This window comes from Lissotriton helveticus, chromosome 8 (assembly GCF_964261635.1).
Source record: "Lissotriton helveticus chromosome 8, aLisHel1.1, whole genome shotgun sequence".
NCBI lineage: Eukaryota > Metazoa > Chordata > Amphibia > Caudata > Salamandridae > Lissotriton > Lissotriton helveticus.
This window is the reverse complement of record NC_136069.1, coordinates 379,366,350-379,386,896: the sequence shown is the minus strand read 5'-3', so window position 1 is coordinate 379,386,896 and position 20,547 is coordinate 379,366,350. Positions and strand designations below refer to the sequence as shown.

At 49.3% G+C, this 20,547-nt stretch overlaps 1 protein-coding gene across 2 annotated transcripts in view; it reads left to right on the top strand.

The window, feature by feature from the left end:
* The window catches only part of SPART (spartin), a 343,637-nt gene that overhangs the window by 200,686 nt on the left and 122,404 nt on the right, over positions 1 to 20,547 (top strand). For both annotated transcript variants that reach the window (XM_078657185.1, XM_078657184.1), the window contains exon 5: positions 6,412 to 6,606. In XM_078657185.1, the coding sequence (XP_078513311.1) occupies positions 6,412 to 6,606 (195 nt within the window). The remainder of the gene's footprint in view (positions 1 to 6,411; positions 6,607 to 20,547) is intronic.

Below are 20,547 nucleotides of genomic sequence, written 5' to 3'. Positions count from 1 at the left end.
TCTGACCACCAAGCGAAGGCTTTTTTGAATAACTTAGCAGCTCTTCAAATCACCCAGAAGGGTTTTGAACCTACGCACAATAAAGGCCATCTATTAGATACCGTTCTCAGCAATGACAATAGGCTTTGCGTAGGCCTTCCAACTCCCCTTCCCTGGACTGACCACTTATTGGTCCCGTTAGTTTGGGAAACTCAGAATCCCCCTCCGGCCCAAGTCCAGGCCACATCAATGGGGAGGAATTGGTCGAAGGTAACTACTAACCAATGGACACACTCCCTCTTAGCCACCCCTTTACACGCAGGGGATGACTTAGATTCACTCAATAGGAACTTTAATGAGTGAATACAGTCCTCGCTGGATTCGGTGGCCCCCTTGAAAATTCTTAAGAAGAAACCTAAGTAGCTCCATGGTACACTCCTAAATTGAAAGAGCTAAAACAAAGTTGTAGGAAATTAGAGAGGACTTGGAGACTGACTGCAGGGGTGCAAGACAGAAAGAACTATAGAGCAGCCATCAAGAAATACAAAGCTGAAATAACACTGGCACAATCCGTGTTTTATGAGCAAAAGATAAGGTAAGCAGCTAACACTCGGAGGGAAATTTTTCGAATCGCAAAAACTCTGATTAAGACTCTACCTAATCACCCGGGCCCTAAACAAGCTCAAAATCGTTGCGATGAACAGGCAGAGTACTTTTCCCCAAAAATACAGTCTATTTCCCTCTCCTTCACTTCAAATGAACATATTTCTCCCGGGGCTGAAGAGTCCCTCGCTAACTCCAATTGCCAGTTAATGGAAATCCCATTGCTTAATGAGAACTCCCTTAATGCATTAATGGTAAAAGTGTCATCAGGCTCTCCCACTGATCCTGCCCCCCCCCCCGCGCCATCTGCTGCGGGTTGCGAATATTATCAGACCATCCACCTTAAATATCTTGAATACCTCAATTACCACAGGAATAGTACCAAAGGCATGGAAGTGCGCCCAGGTTAGAGCACTTTTGAAAAAACCTAACCTCGACCCAGCAACCATGGCTAACTATCAGCCGATCTCCCTTCTTCCATGGGTGACTAAACTGCTTGAGAAATACATCAATTCCATTCTGGTCAACTATCTGGAGCTTAACAATCTACTCCATGATTCTCAAGCAGGCTTCTGCCCTAAGCTTGGGACTGAGGTCGCCCTGTTGACGGTAACTGAATTGGCTCGGAGGCACATGGATCAAGGCGGCACTACGGCAATTAGGCTGTTAGACCTGAGTGCTACCGTGGACCATAATATTCTGATATCCCACCTAAAGCACCTCGGAGTCGCAGGCCAGGCCCTTAACTGGCTGCAGTCCTTCTTAGAAGGCAGGATGTTTCAGGTGGCAGAGGGTGCCACTCAATCCAAAGCATGGCCCCTCAATCGTGGAGTGCCCCAGGGCTCCTCCTTAAGCCCTACCCTTTTTAACGTTTATATGGAGCCTTTGGCAGAAATAGTGCGTCCCTATGGCTTTGAAATTGTAACCTACGCAGACGACACCCAATTAGTGGTGGCCCTGAACCACCTCGAGGCACGTCCTGTAATCTGGGCAGTTGTCTGGAAGCAATAACCAAATGGATGGCACTTTCCCATTTAAAATTAAATGGGGAGAAAACAGAACTGCTGTTTCTGGGAAAGTCCATCTTACCCAGAGCCACCATCGACTGGCCATCCTGCATGGGTCCTCTCCCAGAGCCGAAAGACCAAATCAAAAGTCTCGGAATATGGCTTGACAAGAACCTAAGCTTTAACCAGCAAGCCACCAAACTTTCTGCCATCTGCTTTGGTCTGATGAGGATGCTGAGAAAATCTTGCCTCTCCTCCCTCCCGGAGGATAATGTTGCAGGCAATCATCCTGTCCCGCCTTGATTACGGGAATGCCCTCTATCTGGGCGCTCCGGTGAGCTCTATTAAAAAAACTCCAGGACACCCAGAATGCTGCGACACGTCTCCTCCTTGGACTTCCCCGAAGACACTCAGGGACTGCTGCCTTGAGGAAACTACACTGGCTGCCCATACAGGCCAGGATAAAATTTAAGGCAATGTGCATAACGCACAAAGCCATGTGGCAAAAAGGCCCTGCAATGATTTGCTCCCTAGTCACCCCGTACCACCCTCCCAGAGCTTTACTTTTCTGGCATCAACTAGAAAAATCAAACGAGCCAGATGGGGAGGCCGCTCCTTTTCGTGAAACGCTGCCTCTGATTGGAATTCCCTACCTCTCACTTTGCGTAGCGAACCTGATCTTTTTGAATTTCGCAAAAAATTGAAAACACTTCTCTTTCAGTAATGCTTAATAGGCAGCACCCCCTCCCACCCGTTCTCAGCGCTACGAGTCCTCCGGGTAGAAATGCGCTTTATAAAACTCCATTTCATTTCATTTCATTCATGGGAAAAAGATATTTCAGAACTATTTTGGACTGGAAGTTCCAGTACACCTTGATATCAAGTTGTATCCTAAATATACCTCATGTCATTGTATATTTTTATGTTAATACTTTATGGCTGTATACCTAACCTACCTTATATCATTGTGAATCTTTCTGCTATACAAGATGTATCTCTAACCTACCTCAAGTAATTGTGAAGCGCTCCGATACCCAAGGGTCACGTTCGCGCTATATAAAACTATTTAAATAAATAAACTAAACTGTGGATACAATGGTATAGTTAGGAAACCCTCCAGGTTTCTTGGAGTTGATAATTGAATTACACATTGGTTCCTGGACAAAACTCCCAACAGGGGCAGATGTAGTGCATTTACATGAAAAATTAAACTCTTTTTGCATTGAGGCAAGGATGCATCAAAGAATAACTATAGCTCAGGAACTCTGGAAACAAGGTAGCGCTGCAGGCAGTGCTAATTCAGTCACAAGGAATACTATAGCTCAGGAACAGGAATTAAGGTAGAACTACAAGGTAGTTAGTAATTCAGAAACAAGGATGCAAAGAATATAGTGCTAGTTCAGGAACAAGGATGGCTGTAGTTCAGGAATCAAGATAGATTTGTAACAGTGCTAATCAGGAACAAGAAATAGCTATAGCTCGGGAATAAAGAGACTATGCAAGTAGTGCTAATCAGGAACAAGGAACAGCTGCAACTCAGGAACAGGAACAAGGAAGGAGTATATCTCAGGAATCAAGAAAAAGCAAAAGCTCAGGAAACAAGGATATCAAAAGCTCAGTAACCAAAGGTCAGTCTCACCAGTAGACCGCTACAATGACCAACTCTTGACTAAAAGGAGCTGGGGCTTAAAAGATCTCACAGTAATACATGCATCAGGTGTGAGCAGGCTAGCATCAGCTAGCCACATGCGAGTTGGATTCCGAATTGTTGGACTTTCCACTGCTATAATAAGCTGCAGGTCAAGGCAGGGGTGGAGACGAAGCAGTGAGCAGGGAATTATAGGAAATAGTTTCAAGAATGAGCAACATATAGCCTAAAGCGGTACAAAAGGGGGTGGTGATGGACGGAGCATCTGAATCAATCAAACACTCAACACCGTCAAAAGATCTGGGTTTAATACATCACCGTTCTTTAGCCCACTCTGCCACCCCAGTTCAGACATGGCTATATGCAAATCAGTCTGACCCTGTGCCTCATGGGAACAGTCCAGCCCGAACTGCCAAGCCATGTCTTCCCTGGACCGGAAACAAGCTTCTGAAGACCGGTATCTGGCATTCCAGCCGTCTTCAGCCCGGCTTGCTTGAATCCAGTGGCAAAGTGAGCAAGGGACTCACGTCTGAGCATACCCTGCCACACTTATGGCGGCCAAAAGTGGTACAAAAGGGGGTGGTGATGGACGGAGCATCTGAATCAATCAAACACTCAAGAAATAAAACGATGGATTTAGGCCCAGATCCTTGTACTGAGGTGAATGTATGACATTGTTCTACATTCTGTCCATCACCTGTGTTTTTTGCAATTTTCACCCCGAGTGGGCTGGGTATGCTCAGACGTGAGTCCCAGGCTCTCCACACCACTGGAGTCAAGCTATCCAGGCTGATGAAGGCTGATAGCCAGAAACCGGTCCTTGGATGCTTGATTCCGGTCTGGGAAAGACATGGCTTGGTAGTTCGGACTGGACTGTTCCCATGAGGCACAGGGTCAGAGCTGATTTGCATATAGCCAGTGTCTAACCCAGGGTGGTGTGGAGTGCAAAAAAACGATGGATTTAGGCCCAGATCCTTGTACTGGGGTGAATGTATGACATTGTTCTACATTCTGTCCATCACCTGTGTTTTTTGCAATTTTCACCCCGAGTGGGCTGGGTATGCTCAGACGTGAGTCCCAGGCTCTCCACACCACTGGAGTCAAGCTATCCAGGCTGATGAAGGCTGATAGCCAGAAACCGGTCCTTGGATGCTTGATTCCGGTCTGGGAAAGACATGGCTTGGTAGTTCGGACTGGACTGTTCCCATGAGGCACAGGGTCAGAGCTGATTTGCATATAGCCAGTGTCTAACCCAGGGTGGTGTGGAGTGCAAAAAAACGATGGATTTAGGCCTAGATCCTTGTACTGGGGTGAATGTATGACATTGTTCTACATTCTGTCCATCACCTGTGTTTTTTGCAACATATAGCCTAGGCACACATAAAAGGCAGTAAACAGAAATTATAGCTCTCTGTAGAGAAACAACACATATAAATAACAAGTATCTTCAGGATGAAAGGAAAAGGTCTTGTCTGGATCAGGTTGCAATCTTTTATCCTTTTCAGACACGAAATAAAGGTGGAAAAAGCCAGCCGACACGTGTTTCGTCGCACAATGGAAAATTGCTCCGCGACTTCTTCAGGGCTGTGGTAATCTACTGTTTCCAGAGCTCATGTGCAAAATTCCATGTTGTATTTCCAACCAAGTGATTGGAGTGATGTAGGTAAAGGAACCACCAACACATGTTGACTATCGGGCCTAGGGCTTTTTCAAGGCATATATCTCAAATTTCCTGTCCCGGTCCTGAAGAGTATAATTGAAAGACAGTCCGCATAGACGTGTTTTCATGCCTCTTTCTACAAATGTCTCTTGAAGTTTGTTGGACCTTTGGGGAGTAACCACCTGACAGGTTGTCCTTCATTTGCATAGCAGGTTAGGGTCCTGTCTGGTTGGTATACACACCGACGAGATAAACAACATATGGAAAAAAAAATGAAAGCCAAGAGAAACAAAAAAAAAAAACTCTTACAAGTATACTCAAAATCTGCACTCAGACTTCGGAAGTAAAATTCAGTAGCGATTAGACCATTGCCATCCATTCTGACCGCCCACTTAGTCAGAATCTTTCCTATGCATAGAGTAATCTGACTATCCATTTATCCCATACTATTTTCTACAACAGGTTTATAGTTGCACTCACTCTTCCTTACGGTATGGTCGGTATAGTACTCTATTGCCTCAGTGGACTAGTTCCCGGCTTGGGAAATACATAAAGCACCGTGAACTTCACAGGAAAAATGTGTAAGAACTTGCAAACCACTTTTAGAAATGACCAACTCGACATAATTCATTCCTACGATCCTAAAACTATGTAATATCACGGACAGCAGAAGAAAGGGTCGGCAAGGGAAAATGTATGTGTCATTCAATAACTACTTTTGAAGCAAGTCATTCTGTTTAGTTTTGAGCAGTGTAGGTGGTACACATGGACTTGCTTCCTTTAGAAATAGATTTAAAGTCCATGGTGTTTTATTCTGTGACTCTGAGTTTGCTCTTTACTTTGCTGTCTTTCAAGCTCCTTTTCCTCTCTCTCATCACCCTATCCTCTCATCACTCTTCCTCAAGTACCGATATTATTTGCCATTTCTATGGCTGAAACATCGCTTGGCAATATCCATCTTCTTTCAAACTGAAATGCATCAGCACACATCAAGTCAGCATTGTGGGTTTATGAACCTTAAGACACTGCACATATAAGCTGGTTCAGTGCAATATTGTCTTTTCATTGTTGCTGTGTTTGACACATTTTGTTTCTTGTGGTCTGGACTGAGGGATGATTATGGCAAGACCAGTTAATATTTTTGGTTTAGGTGGGCATTGTGCTTGAGAAGAAAGATCGGAGGAAGAATCTCTTGAGAGGGTGTTCATTTGAATTGCTTTGTGGGACTTGAGGTATTGTGATCTAATCACAGTGGGAGATTGGAGCGTCACAAGCCTTTCATTTTGGATAAAGTACTCCTTTTTATTTTTGCTTGTGGAATTTGATTACTATTTCACAAAGGTCACTATTTGGAGTGTCGCTCAGAATATAATGTTCTTGTTGCACACCAAATGATTTGTTTAAAGGAAAACTTAAAATTAAGAATAGTTTTATAAGAGAATATTATATGAATGCATTTGCTAACTTGATAGATATTAATAGTGAAAAGTCATGTATGTTTCTTTTTTTTTCAGGGGCATCATGGATAAGCTGGGGATTTGTAAAAGGAGCAGAATATACTGGAAAAGCTATTCACAAAGGGGCTTCAAAACTAAGGGAGCACATTCAACCAGATGAAAATCCCACTGAAGTAAGCCCAACTGTTTCAAAGGGATTAAATGTGGCAAAGCAAGCAACTGGCGGAGCGGTTAAAGTTAGTCAATTCTTGGGTAACTATGAAATTTTATACTTGTCATAAAATGTGGAAATAAAGATGTGAGCAGAGTTGTTGTAAATGTCAGTTAGATATGAGTGTGGCTAAGTGATTAAAAATCAAACTTTGTGTTTGCAATCTGTGGCAAACTTGATACTGTTTCCTCTCAAAATATTGTATTAGCAGTGGAGATGCACCCAATGACTTTTCATATCAAACATCTACATGTCTTTTTTTCCAAATCAGAACTATTACCTAAACGCTACCCAAAAAGTATTTTCCATTTTTCAGTAAGGCTTATTAATAAGCATAGTATGGTCTTTTCTTATCTTTTTTGCATTTGTTTGCATTCTTTTTCGTGCCACGCTTCAGGATAACTTATAGAAATCATGAGACAACCTACCCATACTGCCTACAGCTCCCACGACGCAACAGTTTGCTTAGGCAAGCCAGTCAACACAAGCATGCTCCTCCGGTGCCATCCGTTATCCATATGCTTTTCAGGTGATATTGAGACATCTCTCATGGATATGCCTTTCTAGGAGTCTCACATTTTGATGATAAGCCTGACTTTGTCCTCAAAGCGATACCAAAGGGGATGATGGACGGAGCGTTTGAGCAAATAAAACACTCACCCCCAGTCAACTGATCTGGGTTTAATCCAGCACCATTCTTTAGCTCACTCCACCACCCCAGTTCAGACATGGCCATATGCATATCAGTCTGACCCTGTCCCTCATGGGAACATTTCCACCCCGAACTGCCAAGCCATGTCTTCCCTGGACCGGAAACAAGCATCCTAGGACCAATTTCGGATTCATAATCCTCATCAGCGAGGCTATCTTAAATCCAGTGGTAGAGTGAGCAAGGGACCCAAGTCCGGGCATACCCTGCCAACTTAGGGCGAACAAAGCGATACCAAAGGGGATGATGGACGGAGCGTTTGAGCAAATCAAACACTTACCCCCAGTCAACTGATCTGGCTTTAATCCATCACCATTCTTTAGCTCACTCCACCCCCCCCCCCCCCCCCCCCCCAGTTCAGACGTGGCCATATGCAAATCAGTTTGACCCTGTGCCTCATGGGAACAGTCCAGCCTGAACTGCCAAGCCATGTCTTCCGTGGACCGGAAACAAGCATCCGGGGACCTGATTTGCATACGGCCATGTCTGAACTGGGGTGGCTTGGTGATCAAAACAACGATGGATTAAACCCAGATCTGTGACTGGGGGTGAATGTTTTGCCATTGTGCAACATTCCGTCCATCATCTTGTGTGTTTTGCTGACTTTGTCCTTAAGCGTTTTTTAAAGAAAGCAAAGATACTGTATTCACAACCTGTTTTGCCCCCTTTAACGGGGTTTTGTCTTCAGACACTGTCAAGGCCCACTGTCTCAACAACAGGTACCCCAGTCCTTTCAGGGTCGGGGTAGGGGTCTAGCAGGTCAGCTCAGGACAACAAGGGCAAGAAACTTCCTGGCCTTTACGGTAGTAGCCGCCGAGATGCTTTTGTTTTCCCTGAGCAGAACATGACCACCCGTGGAGGCAGGATCTCTTTTTTTCCATGGATGGAAAGCAGTAACATCCAACAGGTGGGTTCTGCTGATAGTCCAAGGATGCCTATTTCATGTCCTCTCACCGTAGGTCCACAGACTCTACCTGTGGTTCAAGGTGGGCCACAAGCATTTTCAGTTGGCTGTGCTCCCTTTTTGCCTCACCAGTGACCCTCTGATGCTCACAAACGTGATGGCAGAGTTCACAACGCATCTTTAGATGTGGGGGTTCCAGTCTTCCACTTTCTCTGCAACTCTTTTTTAAGGCAGGCTTGCCACGGTCAGTCGTAAACCACCTTCAGATGACCGCAAACCTCCTTACATTGTTGGGGTTCACAGTCAATGTGCCAAAGTCATACATGATACCTTTGCACACAATCCCTTTAATTGAAACCATCCTGGATATGTTGCATTTTCGATCCTTCCCTCCAGAACGAGTCCAGGATAATCCGGGTATGATCCGATGTTTATGCCTCAGTACTTAGTCTCAATAAGGATGGCTTTGAGGATTCGCCACTCCTGGGGAGGTCAAGTGGGAAAGGTGCAGACAGAACACCTGCATTCAGTTCAGCCTGCCATCTTATTTTTTTTTTACTTCTTTTTATTAGCATTTTCACCAAGAACAACAGCTTGTTACATAGCACTGAAGACTAAGCATATTACAACGTATTCACATCTCTTGAGCAGTATACCTATTGATTTTTGTTTCCACCTTTACGGTTCCCATTATGATGTTATAATCTGATGCCAGGTAAGATTGTCTCCAATGTAACCCTGTATGGTAGTCCATTGAAGGTGTCTTCCAGTGCGGGAAGTCGGTCAGTAGCGCCCCGAAAGTCTACGGAGCGTTTCTGTCAAGTATTCGTTGTCTGTGAATTCAGAAGTAAGTATGACCTTAGTGGCCCCATATATCTAGGGGTCTGGAGCTTGTTAGCAGTAGTTCTGAGTATGTGATTAGCTGTTCCTAGTAGTATGTCATGTCATGGAGCCAATCCTTGAACTTTGGGGCTCTACCATGCAATCATCGACATGCCACCCTGCATTTGGCCACCAACAACCCAAGGGCAACAGATCTTCTAAAGGCTGCCTCTTCTCCCTCTGTATATCGTGTATTGCTATTAGCGGGGTTAGGCTGAGCTGCGTTCCCACCATCTGAGATGGGGCCCTGTCAATCTTACTCCAAAATTTAAAAACTAGTCAGCATGTCCAGGCCAGGTGAAGAAAGTCTGCCCCGCATCTGTCGCATCTATCATTTGGCCTCAGCTTGAACTGATGCAGGCGCGCTGGGGAATAATACATCTGGTACAGGAATTTGAAGTGGATAATCCTTAATCTACTGCTAGAGGTGTTCCTTTCTGTCTGTTGTCAGCAATATACCCCCTTTTTGTTTTCAAGTGAATGATCTAACTCTACCTCAAACCTTGTCTGTCCTCACTTTTTTCTCAAGTTGAAGAGTGAGGGTGGTGCGATATAATCTCGATACTATATGCGAGTGACTTGCTGTTTGCAGCAGATTGTGTAGTGGGAGTAGTGTGTGTGGGTCCTTCAGGAAGGCTGAGGTGGCTGCCGTGAAATCTTGCCTTATGCATGAGACGAGCTCCAGAAGTGAGGGGGTGTGTCCATCAAAAAAATCATTCCCTGCTCCGGAATCTCCCCTCATTGTATAGTTCCCCCATGTGCGTATGTTGTAGCATCCGCCGACATAATATCTCATGTGTGACCGGGATATTGTACTGGTAGGCCAGGGGCAGAGCAGGTAAGTACATCTTGTGTGCCTCTATTCTTTTCGTGAGATTTTTCCATGCTGCGTTTGTACACACACCCGTAGAATCCTCTCCCCTCGACATTTCACAGTCCTTCCCAAAGAACCCAGAAGGGGGTATATGATCCATGTACCCTGCTCCACTGCGAGATGTGCATGAAGGGCGAGGGGTGAAACCAATAAAGCACATATTGTGCTTGTGCACTGAGATAATATAGCTCTGGATCCGAAGACTCCAACCCCACTTTGGTGAAGGTTAATGTAAGGGTGTCCCACTTGACTCTAGGGTGTTTCCCACCCCCATGCTAATTGGATCAGTTAGCTTCTCAGATTTTTGAAAAAGTAGTGCCCCGGGTGGTGGGGATATTTAAGAAGAGATACAACAGGTGGGGTAGGATCATTATTAACGATATGCATCCTGCAAGTGACTGACGCATGGTGATCCAGCGGTTGATGGAGTCTGTCAGGTTGTCCAACACCCTCACGTAGTTGGCTCTCAATAGGTTCTCTCTGTTTCTGGTAATGACTATCCCCAGATATTTAAGTTCCGACTCACGCCATGTCAGTGGGTATTCCGGCGTCACGTTTGGGGTGAGTGGGAAGATCTGGCTTTTCTCCCAATTTATTCTTATGCCAGAGAGCTCCCCAAATCTAACAAATTCCCCGGAGTATTTTGTTTAGGTTTGTGTGGGGATCTTGAAGGCTGAGGCCATCTTTGAGGGCCCAAGCTCCACCTGTTTGCCACTGCTGAGAACGTGTAGTGTCCACACCTTTTCATGTTTGAGTTCCCAAGAAGGATGTCTCTCGGAGATGCATTCTTGTTACAATTTACTTATGGATTCCTGTATGCCTTCCCATTGCTATATTTCCTGCCCCAGGTTTTGAAGAAGATCAAGAATGAACAAGGCCAAAGTCCTCTTAGTGCACCCAAATTGGGCCGGGAGAGTCTGGTATCTGGAACTTAAAAGGTATGAGCATCTGTCTTACGAGCAGACTGCAGCTTCGAGAGGGTCTTCTGTTTTAGCAGCTAGGCAGGGTCTTGCACCTGGGCCTAAGCAACCTGCACCGCAATGCGTGAAGATTGAGCTGCAGCAATTGACTGCATTCAATCTGCTTCCCTCACTAGCGGATGTCGTCCTGGTGGGCATGCAGCTTTCTATAAAAATTATTTATGCCTAATGCTGGGGCAAGTGTGTAGCTTGATGTGCCAAAGGTAACCTGGTCCCATTGCAGACCAAACTGGCAGATATGTTACTATTTGTTCTGCCTATGGTCTGACAAGGACTTTGAGTGGGTACTGTTAAAAGTTACTTGTCAGCCTTTTTGTGTTTGCCGGACCAGACCCACTGTTCTTGTTTAAATCAACTCTAATACATTTTCTGAAATGTTTGTTCACATGTCCACCCCCTCCAAAGCAAAATCCTTTTGTAATGCTACAGTTGGAGCTTAACCCTGAAGATGTTTTTTCTCAGCACAGTAACATCAGCACATTGTGTGAGTGAACTTCGAGCTCTGTCAATCCAGGCACCCTATACTCTTTCTTTGCACCACCTCAACCCTTGAAAGAAGTGAGGAGAATCTATTGTTTGGACCTCAAAAGATTGCCCAGCTTTTGGACTACCCACTCTTTGGAGGGGTCTCTGGAGCCAAGAAAGGCAAGGCAGTGCATAAAAGGGCTTTATCCAGGTGGGGGTCTTTTGTATCAAGATCTGCTTCACGACTGAGAAGAAGCAGCCTTCAGAAGGGTTCAAGGACCATTCCATCAGGTTAAAGCTTCCACGCTCACTTTGGCATGCAGAGTACCTGTCCTGGATAGCTGTCAGGAAGGAAGGTGGGCATCAGTACACACGTTCATTAGCCACTACTTCTGTGACAGCCAAGTCCAACAGGAAACACATTTTAGCCTTTTGGTCCTGCAAGACTTTTTGGTTTGACTCATTCCATGGGTACATCTTTAGTATCTATTCCCAAGGTGAGGAATCTGCAGGTAGAAGTATCCATGTGAAGAACAAGTTATCCAGTATTGGGGTAACTTTCATAGATTCACATGCCTGAATCATTCCCCGTCGCCGAGGCGGGAGTCCCACGGTATATAAAAAAGCAGTGCCAAAAGTAAACCATAGTAGTAGGCCCAAGAGAAAGGCCTGAGGCCTAATTTGCAGTAGCCTATATACCTCCTTATGCCAAAAGGACCAAGAACTTTGGCTCAGCCAATCAGCTTACAGCACCCTCTAGAATCCTCTCTGCAGAGCTAGTTCTCCTTCGATTTTCACCGCACGTCGTGTGGAAGGGAGTCTCCCTGAGTCTCTACTCAGTTTTTTCTCTACTTCAGGATGTCTGAGAGGAAGGCCTTGTTTAGACCTTGCAGGACCTGTGAAAAGAAAAGAGTCCATGTTGATGATCAACATGAGGACTGTATTTTTTGCCTTTACCCTAAGCATGAGGCAAAAAATTGTAAGATTTGCCGCACCTTCCCTTCTAAGACCTTAAGGGATAGGGAGGCAAGAGTCCTTTTATGGCTCAAATCTTCCTCTACTGCTGATGAGGACAGAGCTTCAACCTCCAGTAAAAGAGCAAGATCGCAAGATGATTCAACAAGTGAGGGGAGAAAACATGTTAAAACCTCCCACTCTACTTCAGGCTCTTTGCAGAGATCTCCATCGCCTTTCTCTGAAGCCTCAGCTCTTAAAGACTTCAAGAAACATAAAACTGTGAGTAAAAGCTGCTCTGTCTTCTCAACTTCTACCATCTTTGTTACTTTTTCTGCTCTTTCGTCGACGGCGACACTATCTACCACTGCTATCTGAAAGAGACACGTTAGTATTAGATTCCTTACCTTAGAATATCCCCAGGCGTCAGACTGGATCCGGAAATTTTTGCGTAGCAGTACCCTTGCGCGTCAGTAGGCGTCGTCTGCGGCTCCGCGTCCGTCGTCTGCGTCGTGGGCGCCGTGATGACGTCGTCGGAGTACTTAGACGCCGCCTCCGCGTGCTGACGTCAGTTCTTCTTTTTTCCGCGCCAGCAAGCGCAGATCTGGAAAAAGCAGTAACCCTAGTCAATTTTTGACTAACTTTTTGGATCTTTTGGATCATTTTTCGAATTCTTCTCGACTCCGATCGGTGCCGTAGGGACTAACGAGTCTAGGCGTCGACCACGACGACAAGGCCTGCTCCGACTGCCGGGCCCTCTCTTCCAAAGCCAGACGGGAGCGGTCCCGCAGGCGACTCGAACTCCGGCAGGCGGTCCCGCGCCACGAGAGGTCCCGATCCCATGGGAGGTCGAGGGACAGGTCGCGGGCTCGGAGCCTCCACAGTTCCGAGAGTAGGCCGCACTCCTCCGGGTCGAAGTCGTCGTCAGGTAAGAAGCACAAGAAGTCCAAGCGGCGTGATCGCTCTTCGGACTCCCCCCGACGCTCGCGCGATGCGGCCGGGGGTTCGGGTGACACCACCCACGCGGCTCCGTCGAAGTCGGGGCGCCGCGTCCAGCCCCACACCCTACGGTCCCTGGGCTTAACGCGGCGCCGGAGGAGATCCAGCGCTTCCTCATGGCCATGAGGAACCTCTCTCCTCCGACGGGCTCTGCGGCGCCTTCGGGCCCAGCGGACCCGTCTGGGGCCTCTAGCGGGTCGGGGGCTTCGGCCCCGACGCCGCCGACGCCTTCGGGCCCGGCGCCGCTAGGCCCCACTCTCCCGACGCCGCCGGCACCTTCGGGCCCTGCGCCGCAGGGTCCAGCGGCCCCGGCGCCACGGGACGCCGCTGGACCTCCTTCGGGATCTGGTTCGTCGCTGGTGGACCTTACGACCTCCCCGGCGTCGGACCCTCAGGTGTCGCCTCCGCCGCCGTCCTCGGGCGGCGCCGTCCCCGGTTCCACCTTCGTTCCTGTTCAGCCATCGGGACGGCCCCGATGGGCGCCGCTCCAGACGTCGTTTGGAGAGTTTCACTTCTATGAACAGGCCCCATTAGTTGAGAACCCTGAGTTTCAGGAGATGGGTGATGAAGAGGACTGGGAGGGGTCTGAGGACCCTCTGACCAGAGAGTGTCAGTCTCATGAGGACTGGGCAGGAGACCTTGGGGAAGCCAGTGGTCTGGACACCTCTCCAGACACTGGTTTTGTCTCCCCTCCTACCGTGGCTTCGGAGGAGGGGGCAACATATAGTGTGGTGTTGATGAGGGCTTCCAAGGCCTTGGGCCTTGAGCTCCTCGTCGCGGCCGTGAGGACTAACCTCCTCACTGAGGTCCTTAAACCGCAGTCAAGCTCGGCCGAGCCTCTGCTGCCTTTTAATGAGGCCTTGACCGACGTTCTTCTGGGCACTTGGTCCAAGCCCGCTACGGGTTCGCCCGTAGATAGGAACGTGGCCAGACGCCACTGCCCAGCCCTGGGCAACCCATGTTTTCTGTCCACCCACCCCACCCCTGAGAGCCTGGTCATCCAGGCCTCTAATTCCCAGACCGCGTTCCCGTCGGCTCCACCGGACAGGGAATCCAAGAGGTATGAGCAGTGTGGTAAAAAGATCTTCTCATCCCTTAGTCTGGGCCTGCGGTCTTCTAACACCGCGTGCCTCTTGGGCCGTTACACCCACTCTCTGTGGGATACGGTTGCGGAAGTGCTGCCAGAGTGTCCGTTGGAGGTACGGGCCAAACTCGGTCAAGCACCTGTGGAGGGCTGGGATGCAGCCAAGTATTCCATCCGGGGTGGGCTGGATACCACCGACTCGCTAGGTAGAGCGATGGCAACGACGGTGGCGGTCAGACGCCACGCCTGGCTGAGGTCCGCCAACTTTTCGGCAGATGTTCAGAACACACTCATGGACATGCCGTTCGATGGCCGTCGCCTCTTTGGCGACAAAGCAGACCATGCGCTCGAGCGCTTTAAGGACTCCAGGGCTACAGCCAAGTCCTTGGGCCTCTCGGCCCCGCGCCAGCAATCGGCTGCTTTTCACTCCTTTCGTGGCCACGGAAGGGGTGCACCCACACGTGCCGCTAGCCACGCTCCGCAGGGCAATACCCATCGCGTGGCGGCCGTGGGAACCGCCGTCCAGGCGGTAGGGGTCAACGGCGAGGTCAGTCCACACCTTCCCCCGCAGCATCCGCCTCAAAGCCCTCCTAGTCCGTGCTTTCAGGCCCATGTGACGCCAGTAGGGGGCAGGGTTCGCCATCACCACCTCCACTGGCGCACTGTTACTTCGGACAGGTGGGTGCTGCAGATCGTCCGAAGGGGCTACTCCCTCCCCTTCGAAGCGACTCCTCCAGCCATGCCACCGCAGAACCACCGTGTATCGGGGATCACTTGCGACTTCTGCAGGAGGAAGTTACGGCCCTCTTGGCCAAGGGGGCCATCGAGCGCGTTCCTGGGCCAGAAGTAGGGTGTGGTTGCTACTCCCACTACTTTCTGGTACCCAAGAAGGGCAAGGGGGGCCTCCGCCCTATCTTGGATCTACGGAACGTCAACGGCTTCCTCCGACAGGAGAAGTTCAAGATGCTGACACTGGCTCAAGTCTTAGCTGCCCTGGACCCAGGAGACTGGATGGTAGCGTTGGACTTGCAGGACGCTTATTCCCACATCCCCGTCCTGCCGGCCCACCGGCGCTACCTGCGGTTCACGGTTGGCCATGAGCACTTTCAGTTTACCGTGCTCCCCTTCGGCCTTACCAGCGCCCCACGGGTGTTCACAAAGGTGTTGGCGGTGGTCGCAGCTCATCTGCGCAGGTTAGGGGTTTCAGTCTTCCCCTACCTCGACGACTGGTTGTTGAAGGCGGGCTCGCCCCAGACAGTCGTCAGCCACCTCCAGACTACGGCAGATCTCCTGCACCAGCTGGGGTTCTCCATCAATGTGCCAAAGTCACACCTGTGCCCCTCTCAGAAGCTCCTCTTCATCGGAGCGGTTCTGGACTCGGCGCAGTTTCGGGTTTATCCACCCGAACAGCGGGTCCGGGATATTCAGGCTCTGATTCCCATCTTTCAGCCGTTATCCCGGGTCTCGGTCAGGTTGACGCTGCGGCTTCTGGGGCTGATGGCCTCCTGCATCTTTCTGGTGCATCACGCCAGGTGGCGTATGCGGGCTCTGCAGTGGGACCTGAAGTTTCATAGGGCCCAGCATCAGGGCAAACTGTCCGACCACGTCCTGATCTCGGAGGGCACTGCGAGACAGCTGCAGTGGTGGCTCACGGACCGCGATTGGGTCAGCGGCAGATCCCTCTCCCTTCCCCAACCGGAGCATGTAGTTGTGACGGACGCATCCCTCCAGGGCTGGGGAGGCCACATGGGAGAGGCGGAGATCAGAGACCTCTGGTCTCCGGCGGAGGCCCGGCTCCACATCAACCTGTTGGAGTTACGGGCGATTCGTCTAGCACTGAAGGCATTCCTCCCCTCTGTCCGGGGGAGTGTAGTGCAGGTGTTCACGGACAAAACCACCGCCATGTGGTACTGCAACAAACAGGGCGGGGTGGGTCGTGGACCCTTTGCCAGGAGGCTCTGCGCCTTTGGCAATGGCTGGAACGCCAGGGCGTGACCCTGGTGGCTCAACACCTGGCGGGTTCTCTGAACGCCAGGGCGGACGAGCTCAGCCGTCGGTGCATGATGGATCACGAATGGTGTCTGAACTCGGACGTGGCGCAAGGCCTCTTTCAGCAATGGGGAGAGCCTTGGTTAGATCTATTCGCCACCGAAGAGAACGCGCAATGTCATCTGTTCTGCGCGTTGGAATTTCCAAGGCGGCACTCGCTCGGAGACGCTTTTCGTCGCGAGTGGAGTTGCGGTCTGTTGTACGCCTTTCCGCCTATACCACTTCTGCCCAGAGTGCTGAAGAAGATCAAGCGCGACCGGGCCCAGGTCATCCTTGTGGCACCGGACTGGGCACGAAGGTACTGGTAACCAGAGCTACTCAGTATGTCAGTCGATCCCCCGGTTCGTCTGCCTCTTCAGGAGGACCTTCTGTCGCAGCAGCAGGGAACGGTCCTCCACCCGAACCTGTCCATGCTTGGAGATTGAGCGGCGACAGTTTTGACTTGCCTCCTGAAGTCTGTAACGTCATTCTGGCAGCCAGGCGTCCCTCCACAAAGTCGGTATACGCCTGCAGGTGGAACAGATTTGTGGCATGGTGCACAGCAAAGGCTGTGGATCCTCTTGCTGCCCCTCTTTCTGAGGTTCTTCTCTTCCTTCTTTCTCTTGCCCAGCAGGGCTCTGCTCTGGGCACTATCAAGGGCTACCTTTCTGCCCTTTCAGCCTTTTTGAGGCTGCCTGATCAACCTTCTTTGTTCAAGTCCCCTATTGTAAATAGATTTCTTAAGGGCATCACACACACTTTTCCTCCTGTTCCGTTTGTGATGCCTCAGTGGGACTTGAACCTGGTTCTTACGTTTCTGATGTGCGCTCCCTTTGAGCCACTTCACAACTGTCCTCTTCGCCTTCTGACTTTGAAGACTGCTTTCCTGGTTGCCATCACCTCTGCCAGGAGAGTGAGTGAGCTCCAGGCTCTTTCTTGTACTCCACCTTTCCTTTCTGTCCATCCAGACAAAGTGGTGCTGCGTACCAAACCTTTTTTCCTGCCCAAGGTTGTCATGGCCTTCCACATCGGGCAGTCTATCACCTTGCCTACCTTCTTTCCGCCACCGCATCCCTCTAAAGAGGAAGAGCGGCTCCACCGTCTGGACCCAAAACGTGCGCTCTCATTTTATTTGGATCGCACACGCCAGTTCCAGGTGGATGACCAACTCTTTGTTGGTTACGTGGGCGCTAAGAAGGGGAAAGCGGTGCACAAGAGGACCATCTCCCGGTGGATCATCTTGTGTATCCAGGCATGCTACTTCTTGGCTAGAAAGGAGCCCCCTGCTGGATTGCGGGCTCATTCTACCCGGGCCACGGCGACTACCACTGCCCTGGGCAGGGGAGTGCCCTTACAAGACATCTGTCAGGCAGCTATGTGGGCATCGCTGCACACGTTTGCAAGACACTACTGCCTGGACAGCCAAGTCCGGAGGGATGGCTTCTTTGGCCGTTCCGTCCTCCAGGACTTTCTGGTGTGATTATTGGTTCGCAGACCCACCACCGGGGTTGGTATTGCTGGGGTATCTATTCTAAGGTAGGGAATCTAATACTAACGTGTCTCTTTCAGATGCACAAGTTACTACTTGTGTAACGATATATCTGTAAGAGACATTAGTTAGTATTAGATTCCTTACCGACCCACCCATCCTCCCCGTTCTGCGAACCGATATCTAGGGTTAGGGTTATCCCCTTTCAGGGCCCTAGTTTCAATGGCACCAGTGTTGGTTTTTAACATGGCTCTGCGTTTCTGGCGCGGAAAAGCTGTGTCTAAGAACTGAGGTCAGCACGCGGAGGCGGCGTCTAAGTACTCCGACGACGTCATCACGGCGCCCACGACATCGGACGCGGAGCCGCAGACGACGCCTACCGACGCGCAAGGGTACTGCTACGCAAAGATTTCCGGATCCAGTCTGACGCCTGGGGATATTCTAAGGTAAGGAATCTAATACTAACTAATGTCTCTTACAGATATATCGTTACACAAGTAGTAACTTGTGCATCACCTCTCCTATCCTGCCGACTAGGATATCCATTGTGACTAAAAGAACCGTAGTCGATGACCGCCTTGTCGAAGAAGCACTTGTCGACGAAGGTACCGTCGTCGAAGCCTCCGTCGTCGCCGAAAACATCTACGCCGTAGACGACTGTCTCGTCAACGAAGAAGAGTCAATCGTCAATCGGTGAACACAGCCAGAAAATGGAACGCTCTCCCCCCAAATCTCAGAGCTGAGCCAAACCTCCTTCGATTCAGGAAGTCCCTCAAAACCCTCCTTTTTCCCTGAGTCTCTCTGAATTATTTTTTTTTTCTCTTCCTTTTTCCTGTGCCCCCTTTAGGAGTTCGAGGTTTCAGCGCTGGGATACTCAAGGGTGACTACGCGCTATACAAAAACCATAAATAAATAAATAATAAATAAATAAATCCCGTAGACGAGGTCAACGTAGAGTCCGTCAACGGTGGTCCCGTCGACGTCGAGTCCGTCGTCGATAGTCCCGTCAATGTCGAGTCCGTCGATAATGGTCCCGTCGACGTCGAGTCTGTCGACGATAGTCCCGTCGACGAAGCCAGTGTCGACGCCTGCTATAATCCAGTCACCAAGGTCAAAGGACATTGCTTCTACAAAGCCTCCAGTCACGATACAGGCATTTTCTACGCCTATTTCTTCAACAACTTTCCAGCTAACATCGTACCAGAGGCAAGAATGTTCTTATATCTCGCCACTTACGCCATCTCATCTCCTAGAGACTAATGCTCATGAGGAGGAGGAGGGTTATGAGGATGATGACCACGAGGGAGCGTTTGGAATAGCTCACCATGCTTCGGAGATGAACATCAAATGTCAGGAGGATGACGAGGACGATGACTATGCTGAACATTATTACCAAGAGGACATTGTAGTTCCTCATCGCATAGCATACCGGAGGCAGTCTAGGACTTCAGAGTCCCGCCATTTGCCCCCGAACCTCATCCAGAACTTACAGGCCATGTTGGCAGACTATAGACAGCGCTTCCCGCCACAGTAGGTTGTTTCTCCACCCCAACCTGCAGCAGTTCTGGAATCGATCACTCAACCTGAGATTCCAACACCTAGATCTCTGGTCGCAGAACCTCCGCAACCTGATTTACCTACCCAGACTCCGGATACTTCTTCAGATGAAGAGGTAGAAGAAGGAGAGTTACCAGATAATCCTCCTTTAGACCCGTGGGATGATTATGTTATCCCCATGCCGTCTCCGCCAACTTCACAACCTTCAGACTCACCACCTGAAGACATAGGTGGGTTTCATAATCTTATGCAGTGAGCTGCGACTAGATTTCAACTGCCGGTAACAGTGGAGCAGTCCGAATGTTTTCTTCATGATTTTAAAGAAGAAACTAGGAAGGTGTCCAGAGCCATTCCTATTATAGATTATATATAGAAGGAGGGCATGGCTGGTCTGATTCACCTAATCCCAGAAGATGAAAGACAATAGGCTCGTAAAATCTTGATGGAAGGGGAGCGTGCGGCTGCAAAGACCATCGACTGCGCCTTGAACATCGCAAATACCAATTTTAGACAACTGGCAGGGGCGACAGTTCTCAGGCGTCAGGGCTGGCTAACAGCTACCACCTTTCGGCCTGATTTTGAACCTCCACAACCTCAACAAATATCTCAAGAAGCAGGATTTTCGCATGGTTACTCTTTCAGAAATTCTAAGCTGCCTGAACGGGGGAGATTTTATGGTTTCTTTGGACATGGAAGATGCATACTTTCACATCCCAATTCACCCAAAACATCGAAAGTATCTCCGTTTCACTGTGGATGCCACCCATTATCAGTTCAAAGTGCTCCCATTTGGTCTCAAATCGGCTCCAAGGATTTTTACCAAGTGCCTGGCTCCGGTAGCAGTAGCATTGCGCTCTTCAGGGATCCAGGTGTTCCCGTACTTGGACGATTGGCTTATCAAAGGTCCATCAAAGTGCAAAGTACAGAAAGACATAGCAACGTGCCGCATTCTCTTTGCAACCCTAGGTCTCACTGTGAACGAAGGCAAATCCCAATTGTTTCCAAGAAGAATATTGCCTTTCCTGGGAGCACGTCTGGATACAATACAATGCAAAGC